This window comes from Pleurodeles waltl, chromosome 5, assembly GCF_031143425.1.
Source record: "Pleurodeles waltl isolate 20211129_DDA chromosome 5, aPleWal1.hap1.20221129, whole genome shotgun sequence".
Classification (NCBI taxonomy): domain Eukaryota; kingdom Metazoa; phylum Chordata; class Amphibia; order Caudata; family Salamandridae; genus Pleurodeles; species Pleurodeles waltl.
Window position 1 is genome coordinate 1136776262 of NC_090444.1, and position 17626 is coordinate 1136793887.

Consider the following 17626-nt stretch of genomic DNA (forward strand, 5'->3'; position numbering starts at 1 on the left):
GGGGTACCGTCGTACTCGGGGAAGGCAAGGTCTTACCTCCTCCATATTGGGACAGCGGGACCTCAAGACAGTCTGTCAAAGGGGTCCCCCACCTGTATTCCACAGAGCACGCTATTCACCAGGAGAGGAGTCCAAGAGAACCTGTCATCGACATCGCTTGAGCAGGGAAGTGACTCTGTCACTCCACGGGAGATTTCTTCAGTCCTTCTGGTGCAGGGTGAAGACAGGGAGTCCCCAGAGCATGCACACCATGGAAACTGTTGCAGTTGCTGGCTGGAGCTGAAGTTGCAGAGGAAAACTAGCCCTTCTGGATACTTTGTTGCTGTTACAGCGGTTCCTGGAGCAGTCTGCAGTTGATCTGAGGTCAGAAGATGCAGTAGTAGTTGCAGAGGATTCCTGCTGGAAACGTGCATGTAGAATCTGAAGAGAAACCCACGGGAGAGACCCTAAATAGCCCTGAGAGGTGGAATGGCTACCTTATCAGGTATGGGCCTATCAGGATGAGTCCCTGACGTCACCAGCTGGTACTGGCCACTCAGAGGCCTCCACAGTGTCCCCACACCTTGGAAAACAAGATGGCTGAAGTCTGGGACACACTGGAAGAGCTCTGGCACCACCCCTGGGGTGGTGATGGACAGGGGAGAGGTCACCCCCTTTCCTTTGTCCAGTTTTGCGCCAGAGGAGGGACTGGGGGTCCCTGAACTGGTGTAGACTGCTTATGCAATGAGGACACCATCTGTGCCCTTCAAAGCATTTCCAGCAGCTTGGGGAGGCTACCCCTCCCAAGCCTGTACCACCTATTTCCAAAGGGAGAGGGTGTAACACCCCTCTCCCAAAGGAAATCCTTTGTTCTGCCTTCCTGGGCTTGAGCTTCTCAAGCAACTGGAGGGCAGAAACATTTCTAAGAGGTGGCAGCAGCGGGGGCTGCCTGAAAAACCTTGGAAGCCTGGAATGGCAATACTGGGGGTCCTCTAAGGAGCCTCCAGAGTGCATGGAATCATACAACCGATGCTTGCAAAAGCCTTGGTGTATGATTCCAACATGTTTGATACCAAATATGCCTATGTTTGGAGTTACCATTATGTAGCTGGACTTAGGTAGTGACTTATGTCCAGTAGACGTGTAAAATAGCATCCCCGTTCTCACAAAGTCTGGGAATATGGTCCTTGAGGTTGTGGGACCACCTCTGGTAGTGCAGTGGTGCCCTCACACACAGGTACTTTGCCTCCTGCCCTCAGGGCTGGAGGGCATGCTATACGGGTGACTTACAAGTGACCTGGTGTAGTGTAAATGGCAGTGAAAGTTTGCATGCGCATTTTCATGCAGGCTGCAATGGCAGTCGTGCAGAAGCCTTTGCATGGGCTCCCTTTGGGTGGCAAAATATATGCTGCAGCCCATAGGGATCCCCTGGAACCTTACTACCCTCTGTACCCAGGTACCAGATACTAGGGACTTATAAGGGGGCACAAGTATGCCAATTGTGGGTGAAATACTGAGTTAACAGTATGCAACAACCATACTTTAAGGGAGAGAGCATAACTACTTGGGTTCTGATTAGCAACATCCCAGTAGACAGTCAAACACACTGACAAATAAGCCAAACGTGGGGATAACCAAGCTAGAAAAGGCTACTTTCCTACTCTTAGTTCTGATGGTTCGGACTTTCAAGGCAATATAGCACTTCTGAGAGCAATGAGCCAATTCTACTCCCGTAACCGGGTTGAAGCACTGGTTCTCTACACGCTGACATGACATGAAATGCATCAATTTCTGTGTTGCATGTCTCTTGGTCCACTTCTAGAGAGCCAGGCACAGGAGTAAGGCTGAAGACTTTGATGTCCCTGAGTCTCAAGCAACAGCAAGCAAGCCAACGATCCCTTGGAGATCCCTTGTGGTGCATGGCAGAGTGCAACTCTCCCTCAGCAGGATCAGAGAGCAGCAGGCAGTAGGACAATAGAGCAAAAAAACAGTCCTTCCAGATCAGTGGTCCAGCAGAGTAACAATCCTTGGTGCAGCACAACAATTCTTCTGACAGAGTCCAGATGTAGGTCCAGAAGTGCCTGATTTGGTGGGCCCAGAGACCCAGTACATATACCCAAATATGTCTTTGAAGTGGGGAGACTTCAAAGATTGACTTTGAAGTGCATCAGTATCACTTTCAACCCACTCCTGTTTGCCAGGATATCTGTAGGGTTAAACAATCCTTTGTGTGGGTTCAGGCCACTACCCTTCTTGCAGATGAAGGGCCATTGGAATGCAGATGTATTTAGATGGGTACTCAGCCAACCAAGCCTTCCTGTACTTGTGACTGCCTGGAGGGAATGCTCAAAGTGTAACTGTCACCAGCCCAGACGTGTATTGAAGACAGGCTATAAACAACACAGAGCAGTAAGAGCAGAGAAATGCCTCCTTTCTAATAGTATTAAGAATGCACAGGGCTATCCAGCATTCCCCCATAGAACTGGGTAAAGACAATTGTCAAGAATACAAATGTTACAAATATTCCTAGAGGGACATTTATATTCTCGACAATTACTTTCTAAAAGTGGCATTTTTAAAATAGTAATGTTAAATCTGACTTTACCAGTAAAGAGGATTCAGCATAACCATTCCAAAGATATAAAACATAAAGCAGCTACTCCTTTCTAATCAGTCATTACAGCTGAAAGATATAAGGAATTCACAATAGTCAATGAGCAGAGTAGGGCTCACAGTAGTGAAAACTAAACTGGGAGCTTTTCACTACAAGGGCATGTAAAACTTAAAAGTACATGCCCTGCCTTTTACTTACACAGCACCCTGCCCTATGGGCTACCTAGGGCCTACCTTACAGGTGACTTAGGTGTAATAAACAAGGAGTCTAAGGATTGGCAAAGGGTTTTAAGTGCCAAGTCAAAGTGGGAGTAAAACTGCACACACGGGCCATTCAATACAGGCCTGAGGAATGGTTAAGGGGCTATGTGTGTGGGTGGCACAACCATTGATGCTTGCCCACTAGTAGCATTTAATTTACATGCCCTGGGCACAGGTTCTGCACTTTAATAGGGACATATAAGTACATCAAATATGCCAATTGGGTATGAACCAATATTGGCATGTTTAAGGACGAGAGCACAAGCACTTTAACACTGGTCAGCCGTGACAAAGTGTGCAGAGTCCTAAAACCAACAACAACAAGGACATACAAATGGCGGGAGAAAGGTAACAAGTTGGAGGAAGACCACCCTAAGGCGGTCAGGTCTAACAGGCATGTTTACAAGGCTACTATAGTGGGTGGCACAATCAGTGCTGCAGACTCACTAGTAGCTTTTAATTTATAGGCCATGGGCTCTTATAGTGCAGTTTACTAGAGACTTACAAGTAAGTTAAAGATTCCAATTGTGAATAAGCCAATATTACTGAGTTAAGTGCACAGCACCAGCACTTTAGCACTGGTCAGCAGTGGAAAAGTGCCCAGAATCCTAAATCCTAAAGCCAACAAATATGAATTCAGCAAAAAGTAGAAGAAAAAGACAAAAAGTCTGGAGATGACCTTGCAGAAAGGGCCAGGTCCAACACCAACCCACCTGTGGACCAAGGACTCAACCAGACTTTATCGCCATACACTGCAGCGCATTAGGAGCATATTTGAGCATCCTTACCTGCATCTCTCCGCATCAGGATCACTCCATTGTCATCTATGGTGGTCTTCCTGTGAAGTTGGGATCTTCCTCTAAAAATGCTCTGGTGGCCAGTTAGCTGCCCAAAGTATCCATTCTGGCTCCTTACACCTCTGTCCTGTTGGACTTGATCACCCAACTCGGGCCATAGTTGTCAAACTAACTCTTTCAAACTTTTCAAATGTGTCCAAACGTTTTGTTGGCCAATGCTTGTTTGCAGTTGATTTAATTTAATTTATTTATTGCTTCTAAAATCTGCAACTCCGGAACACTCTAGTGGATTTTAATGATCGAGGTCTCTAAAAATTCATAACAATATTGTGTATTTTTTATAATTAGTATCTTGTTTCTTTTGTGTCATGTGACTATCTCGTTCTGTTGTTTGGTGCTGTTCAATACTTTGCAAATTGTTCCTTTGCTAAGCCTTATTGCCTGCAGCCACAACTACCTAGAGCTTGATGTTAAGTAAACGAACCTGACTGGACCCAAGATAGTATTTGCTAGTGTACTGCATGATAAAGCTACCTGGCCATATCATACAGAACATGCAAATCCTCACCTATCCCATAACAAAATCACCATATTACAAAGCTGTAATGTATTGGAAATAATTATATAATGATATCAATGACATATCACACAAATAATTTTATTTCAAAGATTTTGAGCATCAGAGGTTTTCTGTATTAAAACAAATGACAACCCTGGTCGTATAAAGCAGCATCGTACCCACAACAGCGGTATCACATTAATCTGATCACAGATGGCACACAGGACACCCTCATTCTGTATGATTAAGATAGACCAAATAACTTAAGCATCACTGGTCAAAGTTTCCAAATTACACCTCTTCTGTTTCCGGAGCATTGCGCAAAATCAGTGCTGCAGTGACCATACATCTTCCTTCACAACTACATCTACCCCTAGCCATAACTACATTGCAGCGTTAAGGAAACACTCTTACTTCTGGTGCATAAACTTGGCACTGCAGTGATCATTACAGCTTCCCTTACAACTGCCTTTTTCAGCTCTGCCAAGTGTCACTCATGAAGGGTTAGACTAACTCATTCTGGGAAAATCCTTGCATTACCGCCAGGTCCCACAGTGCTCATGCATATCAGCTGGTTTAGTTGACAGTAAGTTCTGCTGTCTGACCACAGCCACTCTCACTTTAGGCTTCTTCCTGCTCCTTACTGCCCCATGAAGTCAATGAGGTAGATGGTTAGGGCTCTGTGCTGGTGCCCCCCCAATTGTGGCCACCATATGGATTGGATCTGACGAAGTCTTCATCCACAGGAACGCAGTGTGATTGGTGCTTCTCAAGCATTTTCTCACTTCCTCCACTGACTTCTCCGGCTTCTGTGTTACAGCACTGTTGGTTAAAGGCCAAAGTCATGTCAGGCCAGTTTGCCTATTGGACTGCTGACACTTGGCCCACTGAGCACGCCTCCGGTCCCACAGCTGTGGCTACAGCTATGAACAGCATGTGGTTTAAGGCCTGAGAGAAAGCTGCCGAGTTGTAGGGGACTGTCAATTCAGTGTCACACTGTATTCACCATGACTCAACATTAATGTAGCAGAGAATGCAATAACCAGCCCTCCTTGTTGAATTTAGGACTTTGACAAAGCATGCACATGAGGTGAGACTAATGAGGCAGAGGCCCACCACTCTGCACAAGAACCAAAAATGTGGTTTCACTGCGTTTTATTTTTACATGGTTCTTTTTGGCTGAGAGACACTCTCTTTGGGAATCAACAGAGGAGATTAAGGGCCTGATATAGAACTTGGTGGATGGAATACTCTGGCTCAAATGTGACGGATTTCCCATCCACCATATTACGATCTCCATAGGATGTAATGGGATCGTAATACGGCGGATGGTGTAGCCGGCATGTTTGTTACTGAATATTCCATCAGACAAGTGCTAAATCAGGCCCCAAGTCTCAGGAGTTAAAGAAGGATGGTGAGAAGGGTGACCTAGACAGATAAGACAAAAACATGGGGGGAAGAAACAGGAAGAGAGGAGAGTGGAAAGGAAAAAAGATGGATGAAACTTGGAGAGATCTGTACTGCTTTGTGACCACTGCAACAGTAAAGCACTGCCGTAGAAGACTGCAAGATGTGACTTGCTGGAGCAAGAACCAGACTGGGCAGGTAATTGAGTCTCTGACTGGTACCGACAATAAGAGTGCATCACAGAATTTCTTCTGCATTATGTTCTTTGCATCTTGCAAAACAAAAGCTATGACTTGCATTTGAGATGATTGGAGGGGGCGTTATTAGCAAAGCAGTTAATTAATACCCATGAAACACCAGCAGCAGAGGCAGTCACCTCTTTCCCCTCTGCTACCTCCCCAGTCTCTTCAGCAGGTGCGGCTTGTGTGAGGGAAATGGGGCATGGCAGCGTAGAGAGGTTGGGTGGAAGGCACAATTAAAAAGAAAAAAAAAACGTACCATATTGCTGCGCCGCACCGCTCCATCCGCTCTACTCTGTTGCTGTAGGCACAGGCTCCCTGCTGCTGGTGGGCGGACGACGCTCCTCTGCCCTAGCAGAGGAGCTGCCCATGCTCCTCTCTTGCTTCCCTTGGCCTTAAATTAAATTGAAGAGCCTGAAATGCAGAACGTCTTCAGCAAATTGCTTCTTTTTAGCAACAGACCACATAAGGGAAACTGCGGATCCCAGAATGCATTTTCAATGTTGGGTAAAATGCCAATGATTGAGGTATTCAATATCTGTATGGTGAGCTGTGATCCTGTTATGTTAACTACTAGTAAAGTGGGCTTGTTGGGAACTGTCTGCCACCTCTTAGTGCAGTGATAGCATTCAATTCTGATGGTTATTTTCTGAACAAAGGGGCAAATTTATATTCCCCTATCCCCACCTTGTGCCACATGAGTGTCATTAGTTTTTACGTTAATGTGGCCCAACGAGGCCGAAATCCCTGGGCTGTATTAACCCTTTGTGATACATTAGGTCTGGATCAGGCATAATGTAGGCAAAGGGGCGTTCCCCTGTTAGGTAGGATGCAAAAATGGTGCAAGGAAATCTATGAGATTTCCTTGCACCATTTTTTACGGCACGGCTAACGCCTGCTTAAAGCAGGCATTAAAAGGGGGCTTCCATTATTTAGAATGGGACCCTATGTACTCTGCAGGAGTAATGCTAACATTTTGGAGCTACTCCTGCATAGCACATCAATAGCGTCATAAAGAGTCATGAAAAATTACGCTATTGCCCCCTTGCCTGTGCCATGGTGCCGAGTGTTTTAAATACGGTGCACACATGGTGGCGGTGTGGGGGCGCGTTAAGGGGCGTAGGGAAAGTGGTGCTGCAGTCAGTGCAGCGCCAGTTTCCATAAATCTGCCCCTAAGTTTAATACACGCATTCTATTGTTCGTATTCTGAGATGGAGACAGTAGAATTCAGTTGGAGATCTTGCATAAAATATTTAGGAGTGATGCAGTTGAGACCAGACTATGAAACTGGACAAAAGCGGTAATTTCTGGATCTAATTTCATTGAATAGAAATGCAACTATTTCCTGCTCGAGATAAAGTGTGGGTCATAATGTCACACATATAGAGTGGAATGTCACACATTAGTATCCCTAAAACAAACAAATGCCACTCATAAGCATCCTGAAAACTGGCCAGCAATACTCTTGTCCCCCTCTTACTACATTTTAGCGCTAAGGAAAAAAACTAAACGGCTCTAGGAAGAAATTAAAAACAGCTAAGCATGTGTGAAAAGGTTGAAGGGTAAGTCAGCGAGCTGCATCAGGAGTTATGAGGAGTTATGAGGATTGTAGAACCCTATAAAATGAGGGAGTGACGGAACTTTATAAATATTTGCCAGAAAGTAGTGAAAGAAAGAAAGTACCGCACTTCTATTTTTGAGAAGAAGAAAACACCACAATGTTGTCCTGGAATGTAGCAGGTGGATGAGAATGCCCAAATATTTAGAAATAATTTATTTCCTAACTGTACATAAAATGGCTTTAGGGCGGACGGGGGAGCGCTATTTTTACCAATAATTTACTAAACTTGCGATTTAAAAGCACCTGCTGAGAAGTTCATTTTACATTCAGCCTTCAGGAAGTAATTAAAACGTCAAGATAACTCTTCTGATTAATGTTCTAACAAGAGAGACAACAGCGTTTTAGCTACTGGCAGTTTTGACTCACCTTAATGTAGTAAAGAGGGTTAATGCGCCTGCTGTAAAAAATAGGTCTGTAGATTATGTGGATAGCTGAGTGGATTAGCAAAGCCAGTTTTTACAAGCTCTTTAAAACAAACGAAATTTATGTGAGAGAGAGGTGAACACTTTTTTGCCGGCTGGTAGTGAGGGGATCCGAGGAGGTGGTTGTTAACGTCAAACCTTAATAAGTAAACTTACAAGGGGACGTGAATAGGTCGATGGACTCGCAATTAAGAAGTTCTTACCATAGCTCCAGTACATAATCAATAATCAATACACAATAATCAATGAGCGTAAGTAATCAATAAAATCAATAATCAATGGAGTCAGTAAATGTCACGCACTATGACTTTTTCAGCCATGAATAACCAAACCTTTAGTAAAAGTTTAGTAAGTTTATTTCCCTATATTAACAATGCTAAAGTCATGTAGATTAATCTGAAAACCAAATGAAACACATATAAAAACAGCATTGGTTGTCCAAAGCAGCGAAAGAAACGAAATCTAATCAAAGCTTGAATCCCAACACATTCTAGAGCTACGGTGCAAATCAATAGCAGAGACAGTTGCAAAATACATGGAATTCAGCAAGGTAATTAATCAATCAATAGTTCCTGTAATTGTCAGTCATTTTGTGAGGACCCTTAACTAACCTCAGATTAGCATCAGCATATTGGGCTTCATGCAAACAATTTAGAAACACAATTTTGGAAAACATCTAGCTATGGATCTATCAAGACAGCGCAGTTGGTACCTAGAAAGAAAAGGCATAAGATGCATAACAGTCACAGTTTATCATTATATACCTATCCTCAGTATGGGTCAGCAAAGCAGAATCAGTCTTTGTCCCCAGGTCATCAGTTGATCAGTTGATCAGCAAGCATCAGGCTCTCAGTCATATATGAGCCCAATGTCGGTACGAATCTTGAATCTCTCCTAAAGTCTCTTCTCTTCAAAGTCACAATAATTCTCAGGATCTGAATAATCTGCTCTCCGTTGCATTGTTACATCAAAGTCACCCATATGATCCCTTAATTCCCCATTGGTCAGCTAATCGTATGTTCATACTTTACCCAATAATATTTCTATACCAAATCTATGAATTCTAATATTTCACTATTCACATGCAGTTGATTGGTCCACTTTACGATGTTCTCATCATCGGGCTTGTCAGGTAACAATATTGTTGCATCTTCAGCTCCAGTCAGTATCTTTATTGTTCTTGTCCTGGGAAAGTATGTCTCACATACATTACAAATAAATTGTTACACTAGCGGGAACATCATCTCCTTGCAGTCAGTTCTCATGAAAAGCTTCTGTTAAGTACTTTTAACAAGACAATGGACATTTCACAGTTTAATTCACTCTGTCAGCATTTTTATTAACCGCTAAGAAATACAGCTTCTGCATGAGGCCTGGCAAAATAGGCCAAGACACTTGCTAAGTTAAGGCCTACAATTTATAAAGCTAAAGCATACTTTACAACCCTTAATATGACATATTACTGCATTAGTCTAGAACATTTTCAACATTTCATATGTATAAATCATTAATTTGTACAATTTGTGAACATTGATGGCCATTCTTCGAGGTCACATTTTCAAATGCATGCATTATTTTTCTACATTATTTCATTTTCTACATAAACTTATTATTCAAAATATATAAACACTCATTAATACATTTTATTAAAGACACCTGCGCTAGCTAGCAAGTTTTTTGGGGGCACCAAAAAAAGATTGCTGCACCGAGCGCCACCAAGGCTGAAGCCGACCTGGCTTGGAGCAACTTTTAGTAACTCACCAACAGTCAGAGTAAGCCTGCACTGGCAGACGTCCTTTTCCAAGTGGTCTCTGGAGAAGGACTGGCAGAAACCTCCTGCCAAGTAGTGAGCCCCTCCTTTTCTTGAGTAGGTATATTCTGGAATTAAAAGTGATAAATACACTTTATAGGGCGAGGTGTATAACTGGAGATGGTGGAAGGAGGAAGATACCATCATCATCATCAAATCATTTTATTCGGTTAGAAAAATGTCAACCATAAAAACATATAAATAAACAGCACATCGCATATCTCTCAATTCTCATAACCCCCAATTTTTTTTTTTTTTAAACAATTAAAAAGACAATTACATTAAAAATTACAGTACTCAATTGATGTATCCATAAAAAAGAAAAAATGTATAAAAACACTAACAAAAGTTAAAAATCTCATGTTACAGCTCCCTTTGAAAAGGAGCCAATCCCTTGCCACACCAACGCATCAGAAGTCTTACACAACCACATAAAGGCTGGGCGGTATTGTACAAAACCCCTGTCCCTCAAGAGGGGGACTAAGTAGCGCTTCCTAAACGGTGCATAAAACTCACAAAACATAATAAAATGAATTAAGGTCTGTGGGGATACACCATCACACCAACACAGTTTTCTGAAATTTTGGTCAAACTGCCCTAGCGGGAAACACAGATTGTTTCTAATTACTCTCAAATGGAATTGCGTGATAAGGGTCCTTTCCCATACATTTTTAACCTCCATGAGGTAGGTCTATGGACCCTCCCCCATCTTTGTCATAATAAAGTCCCTCACTGATTTTTTCCTAAGATCTACCTCCTCCTTCTTGGCCCCTAAGATTTTTTTAAAGTTCTCCTTCACCCACCGTTTGTCTGAGCTGGATAAATCCTCTGATGCATTAAAAATATCTGAACGTCCCAATACACTGGCTACCTTTCTTATATAAGCCAACCAGGGAATTTCCTTTGTGTGCTCGCACAGCAACCAATCCTGCAGGATTTCCCTGTTAAGGGATACATATTCATTAGTCCAAATTGAAATCCACAACAAAAGAGGAGCTATTTTAATGGTATCTTCTATAAATTCCAAATCCAACTCAACATGCAAGCAAAACCCAGGAATGTTTTGGCCCACCCCTAGTAACCTTCTACGAAAACGAATTTCCTCAATCGCAGGGGCCCTATTTTCCGTATAGCCCCAAAGTAGGGCCCCATAAATCAGAACTAGAAGGCATTTACGCCTATAGACCTCGAGCAAGGGCTTAATCGGCTTATTGCCCACCCTAGCAGCAAATTCAAATGTGGGGCCCACAGTGGAGTTAAAAAGCCTCCCTCTCTTAGAGATACATGGTTTCCAGGTGCCCTTATCATCAAAGTTCACCCCTAGATAAGGGAAGTCCTGTCCTTTTCCAATTACCTGCTCCTTTATTTTCAGTGCACCCACCCTTCTCAGTGGCTTTCCATAGACCATAAAATGTGATTTGCTGCAGTTTATCTCTAAGTCTAAGGCTGACATAAACATTTCATAAGCTTTAACTGCCTCACGTAGTCCATTCATGGTATCGGCCATAAGAAATGCATTGTCCGCGTAAATCAGTACTGGGAGACTTTTGCCATTGATGTTAGGAGTTTTCTTACATTTTTCAACTAAAAAAATCATACAGCCCATTTGAATATAACAAAAAAAGCGTAGGGGCCAAGACACACCCCTGTCGCACGCCCCTATTTTGTTCAAACGTTTCCGAGCTTTACCTATGCTGCCCAACCCTCACATTTGCATTAGTTCCTGAGTGGAGATAACAGAGCAACTCCACAATGTGGGAATCCATGCCCAACTGCATTAGCCTGTCCCAAAGCTTACTGCAATTGACTTTATCAAAGTTGCAGATTAAATCCATAAAGGCAAGATACAGGGTACCCCTCTTAGCCTGTGTATATTTGCCAATCAGCATAAGCAGGTTTAGGCACTGCTCCAGGGTGCCTAACCCTTCCCTAAAGCCATACTGAACCCTACTCAAGAGTGTGTTTTCAGACATCCAAACTTCAATACCCCATAATATAATCCGACCCAGAATTTTTGCTGAGCAGTCAAGTAATGAGATCGGACGGCACGACTTTGGGTCATTACGACTGCCCTTTTTATAGACAGGTACTATACATGCTGATCTCCAAGTAGCCGGGATTCCTACACTAACTGCTGCATTAAGGACATTCAGCAAAATAGGTGCCCAAAGCTGTGGGCAATATTTGTATATATCCATAGGGACAGTATAGGGGCCCGGGGCTTTATGGCTAGCGCTACGTTGCAGCACCTCCTGTACCTCCTCAAGGTTAAATCTAATAGCTAAGTCTAGGGAGTGTCCAAACCGATTGCCCTTTAGGTCCCCTATAAGGCCCCCCGAAAAATCCCACAAAAGTGGGCCACCCAAGACTCAGGGGCGATATTACAGCCCAAACCCTCAGATGTTTCTGTCTCAAAAGTGCCCCTGTTGACCACCTTCCAGAACAGGCCTGGGTTCTTTTCTATTGATGCACGTTCAAAATCATCCCAGGCCCGCTCCTTAAGCTGTTGTTTCCTAGCCCTTAAAACAGATTTAAAGTGGGCCCTTGCATCTCTTACAAGAACGTTGTCTCCTGGTTGTTCCTTTAATGCCTTCCTCAGAGATTTCTTAGCCTCATAGCAGGTCTTACTGAACCAACCACCTTGTTGCTTACACAGAGGCTGGACAGCTGTGATCATCCCTTCTTTGATAGCTTCATTAACTTTGAATATGGCATCCATGACTTCCCCTGGATTGGAGGAGTCAGCCAAGAGAGATACCTAAAATCAGGTTTACATTTTTAACCACCACCTTCTCTGTTACTTGCTGAATATTAACCTGTTTCCAGCCATGTCGTCTACCCTGATCTTTGGGTCTCACCAAGACTGGCCCACCCCACACTAATTTCCACATAGTCCCAGGAAAATTAAAAGAAACCCTGAGGGGATTATGGTCACTAAAATGCTGCACTACTACTTCACCATCCTTGATCGTATTCCTTATGGGTGGGGACACAAAAATATAGTCAATTGTTGTTCCCGCCCCCCTACATACAAAAATAGGGGCCTGAGGTGTACCCACCACTTCCAGGTCGCAGATGTTCAAAAGACCCAAACTCCTTGATCAGAGCCCCACCCCTCACATCGTGTGATCCCTCAGCTGAGTACATCTCATAGTCCTGGTCAAAGTGGTTTGTCGTAGAACTATGACTCGCTAGTCTGGCATTCAAATCCCCTGACACCACAGCACAGAAATCCAGCTCAAACCCCTCCAATCTACACTTCAATTTCTGCAAAACAGAAAAAAGGACCTCGATTTGGCAACCAGAGTCCCAAACAGCATTGTAGAAATTAACCAATACAACATTACATTTATTTGAGAAAACTACCCAGGTAATTAAAAAGCCCTGATGTTTACAGGTAATTTGATAGACTCTCGCTATTTTGGAAAATTGAATTAGGTTGACTAAGCCCCCTTTAGGGCGACCACCTTGTGACCTGACAGCTGGGACTGCAAATCTTTGAAAACCATCCCACTCGGCCAGCCCATCCGACCAGGTCTCTTGGAGTAAGATACATTTATTTCTCCTCCCACATGCTGCTCTCTCATACTCCCTACATTTCCATATACCTGCAGCTCTGCCTCTCCTCAATAGACATCCTTTTCAGAATAAACTGTCCCTTGCAGGCCTGCTCCATGCTAGCATTTGCAGCTTTTGACAGTAAGCCACAAGCTGAGTCTACTCCCACTAATATTAATGCACTGTGTGCGTTGCACCTTTTTGGAGACAGTCCCTCTGCTCTGCAAGATATTTGTGACTCATTTACAGCGCTAAAAGGAGGCTGGCTGCAACGAAAAGCACAACATTGCACTGTGAGGAGCCTCTTTGTGCATGCACGTTCTAACTATACCAGGGCCTCCTTTTTAGGTTATACGTTTTTGTGCCTAGGTTTTATCTCGTGTAAAGTTGATGCATTTTGCAGTTTTTGCTAGTGTTGCATTTTTTGGTATACGTCAATAGCATTTCCCGAAGTGGTTTTGTGGTTGGTATTGCCGGTTCTATTTTTTTCTTTTCTTTTTTTTTTAACAAAAAAAGAGATGCTGGTCTACATATGCTAGCTTTCCATTATGGCTCTTTTTCTAACTTCGTATTTGTGTCTACATTGTGAAATAAGATTTTGCATTTGTAATATGGTTTGCAATGAATTTTTGAATGCACCGTTTTATGTGTATCACGCCCAGGAAATGTTCTCTCTCTAATTTGGGACCTTCCTCATGCATTTGCTCTTCAGACATATGTTAGAATTACATCAAATCATGTATGTGCACTCATGTTACAGAGAACATATCAAATACACATTACCAGCAATCTAGTGTAATGGTGATGGTCATAAAAGTATTTTTGAATTTTTGCAATATATCACATTTGAGGAGAAACTGAAACCATTTTAATTTGTTTTGCAGGAAACATTTTCACTCAGCAGGTAATGAGTTTGATTTATAATGAAGGTCACCGCAACGGAATAGAAAATATTCCAAATATGGAAAGAGTTCCATGGATAGAGTATGTCCTAAAGAATCGTGATTACACCAAATATCCTTCGCCGCGACTATTTTCCACCAATCTTCCTTATTGTTTGGTGCCTAAGGACCTCAGACGCAAAAGAGGAAAGGTTTGTTACTTCAAAGTATATCTCAGTTGCTCAGTACTTTCAAACATGAGGGATATCAGAAGAAAGATGAGTAACAAAGCAACTAGTTTGATTTCCTTTTTTTTCCTTTTTATTTGAAAAGCTTCCACATATGCTTCTTATTCAGCTTCTCTAGTCTGCTTAAATGGGACAGTGAGAAATTCTATCAAAATAGGAATGTGTCTTCACTTGCGTGTCTTGCGTTCAGTCTTTTCATAAAGTTAGTGACGTTGATTGAAGTGAATTCATTATTTCCTTTGCCATGGCATGTTTCCTATGCCTTTCTAAAGTTTAACATATGTGAACCTGTTCCTTGATGATGGAAAACTATTGTTGAATTATTTCTTCTATAACTATCGGCTGTGTCCAATGTGTTTTCAACGTCTGCCACTCCTGCTGTTTGTTTCCTGTGATGTGCTGGTGGTCTGTCCTGAAAATTATTACCCTTAGGTATGTAGTTAAACATGTAGCAGTTGCCTATGGTTAACTGGCAAGAAAAAGCTACTGCTGATAGGTTAATTACCTTCTTTTACCCATTGTTACAAACATTCTGGAACAAAGTTCTCCTGCTTGCTATTAAAGGGTTTTTGGGTAGATAGTGGGTAGTGCACCGCACAGTGTTGTAAATGAACTAGAAATTAGTTTATGAAATATGTCCCATAGTTCTTCTAAACAGTCACCACTTCGCTCAGCTAGTTGGAGCAGCTGGGCACAAGACAACAGCATGTGCCTTATCATCAAAAAACAAAACAAGGGGCGTGGCCATTTCAGCTGAAAAATTAGAAGCGTTATGGCGGAGCTCTGTCACTGTGTCTGGTCGTGGAGCATTATGAAAGTCACCCATGAGAAAATGTTTAGCCCAGGGTGGTGGTGAAAGAGAGGGGGAAGGGTCCAGCATTGCTGTGAGTATGAAGGGAAAATCTGTGAAGATTGAACGCTACATTACTGGGGCTCCAAGCATGGTTGCTGTGAATTGTCCAAGATGGTATCCACAGACTAGGTCCGAGGTGAGGATTAGCTTGTGTAGGCCATGAGAACTGCCACTGGCTTACAAGGGCGTTTAACAATCAAGGGAGAGAAACAGCACCCCAGGGTTTTGGTGACCTCCATCCTTTTTTTCTTCCACCATCCTGTTTTCTGAACCTGGTTCTGTTGGTTTTTAGGACTCTGTGCACCATACAGCTGCTAACCAGTATTATTGTGATTGTGTTCTCCCTTTAAAACATGGCACAATTGACTTACACCTGATTGGTACAAATAATTGACGTGTAAGTCCCTTGTATATGGGTACCCAGGACCTGTACGATGCTACTAGTGGGCAGATGCAATCATTGTGCTATCCTTTTAAGTGGACTTTTAAAACATGTCTCAGGCCTGCCATTACATCCTATAGTGCAGTATTAAACTGACTATTTAACCAGGAGACTTGGCAAAATAAAACAGGCCTAAACCTCCATTTTTAATACATGACAGCCACCCCTAATATAGGACCTAAACAGCCCATTAGGCAAGGTGCATTGTATTTAAAAAGTGGGATATGCGTTTTTAAGTTTTGCATGTTTTGGAAGTAAAAAACGCCTACATTTGTTTTTGTCTACTGTGAGGCCTACCTCTCCCATAGGATAACTTTGAGTTATCATATTGCATTTAATAGGTACTGACCTTTGATTGGGAGCATGTAGAAATGTCATGTTTGATCGCAATTACATCTTGATTAAAATCTTAAAAATGCCACTTCCAGAAAGTTGACAATTTCTGCCCTAAAGTTTCTAGGGCCTTCTACAAATTCCCAGTTTGCCCGGGCCTTTTAATTGCTACCCCATCAGGAATGCATATTGTGCCAAGAAAGTGAATAATAGGAGCTGGGAGAAGGGCATCCTGCCAGGAAGGGAGGGGCAGAGCTCTTCCCCACTTACATTTCAATGGACGTCCTCCTGGGCCACTCATCAGTTCACTCCTGGACCTGTTGACATTGCAAAAGAAGGACTGCCTTGTTCCCCAGAGGACTGCCCTGCTGTTTGAAGCTGCTTGCCCTGCTCTTCAGAGGACTGCCCTGCGGCTTGAGGCCTACCCTGCTCTCTGAGAAGGAAGACTTGACCTGCTCCCTTAATCCCAAACAAATCTAAGTTAATCTGAGGGCCAGTTGACTGACCTTCTGTTCTGAGCTACAGTGACACAACAAGCTTCAGAGCCAACTGTCTAGCTGACCTGCTGCAACTGACCCTGCCTGTACCTGCAGCTGGACCTGTAGCTGGACCTGCAGCTGGACTTGCCTGAGCTCTTCTGGCCTCTGATGGAGTGAGCTTCTAACCCTCAAGTGGTGCCCCCCAAGATTATAGACCCTTGGCTAGCATTAGTTGAGCTCCTTCTGAAGTTTTGAGCTCTGCACTCTAGACTTGGAGAAGGTAACCTTTTCAGCTGGACTTACCTGGTCCCTGTATCCGGCATACACTCCATCATAGTTGGCTGAATTTGTGACTTTCCAGATACCCAGAGTTAGTGCTTTCTGCTTCCCTATGCTATATATACGTAGTCCTTTAAAAGTGTCCATCTCCGGTTCTATTTATTGGGCTTTTGTTGTTTTGGTTTCATTTTATTTATTAGCATAGTCGAGCATTTCCTAAATTGGTCTGGTCTTTTTTCCCGTGTTGTGTCTTGACTTTATTACTGTTTATCTGTTGCTTAAAAACTTAACAAAGCAGCTCTAAGTTAGCCCTGATTGCTTTTCTGCCAAGCTGCCAGAGGGATAAGCACAGGTTAATTTAATGATTTTTGGGGATAACACTGAGTAGAAGTGTGGTTGTTGCTTGAGATGAGTCTTCATCTCCTACAACTAAAACCCAATTTCTTACAGAGGTCAATGTGAAATATGAAAGGAAGGCTGTTACTGAACTTGACCTTGAATTGTCCAGCAGAGAAACATGAGGCAGCAAAAAGGGGTAGAACGGATCAGTAGCAAACACATTGAGAAGGCTTCCTATGAGCTCCCATAAGATCATAAGGGCAGAGAAATAAACAGGAGGAGCATAATTCAAATCCATATGGAGGATGTCTCTCCCATCCTGAAAAATAAAAAACTCTGACATACATTAAAAGTGGCAGACCTAGAGAATGAGGATGTGTGTAATAGGAAAGTAACTCAGAAATTAAACAGATATCTACAGGAAGCCCGATGTGGATGTGACGGGAGGAGGGAAACTGAAACAGGTGTGGTTTAACCAAATAATGAGCATCTATTTTTCAAAGTGA

The 17626-nt window shown here is 43.0% G+C and overlaps 1 protein-coding gene across 4 annotated transcripts in view; it reads left to right on the forward strand.

Annotated features, from left to right (window-relative positions):
* Positions 1-17626, forward strand: part of LOC138296317 (amine sulfotransferase-like) — a 511069-nt gene that overhangs the window by 235586 nt on the left and 257857 nt on the right. For all 4 annotated transcript variants that reach the window (XM_069235350.1, XM_069235353.1, XM_069235351.1 and 1 more), the window contains one exon: positions 14151-14359. In XM_069235350.1, the coding sequence (XP_069091451.1) occupies positions 14151-14359 (209 nt within the window). The remainder of the gene's footprint in view (positions 1-14150; positions 14360-17626) is intronic.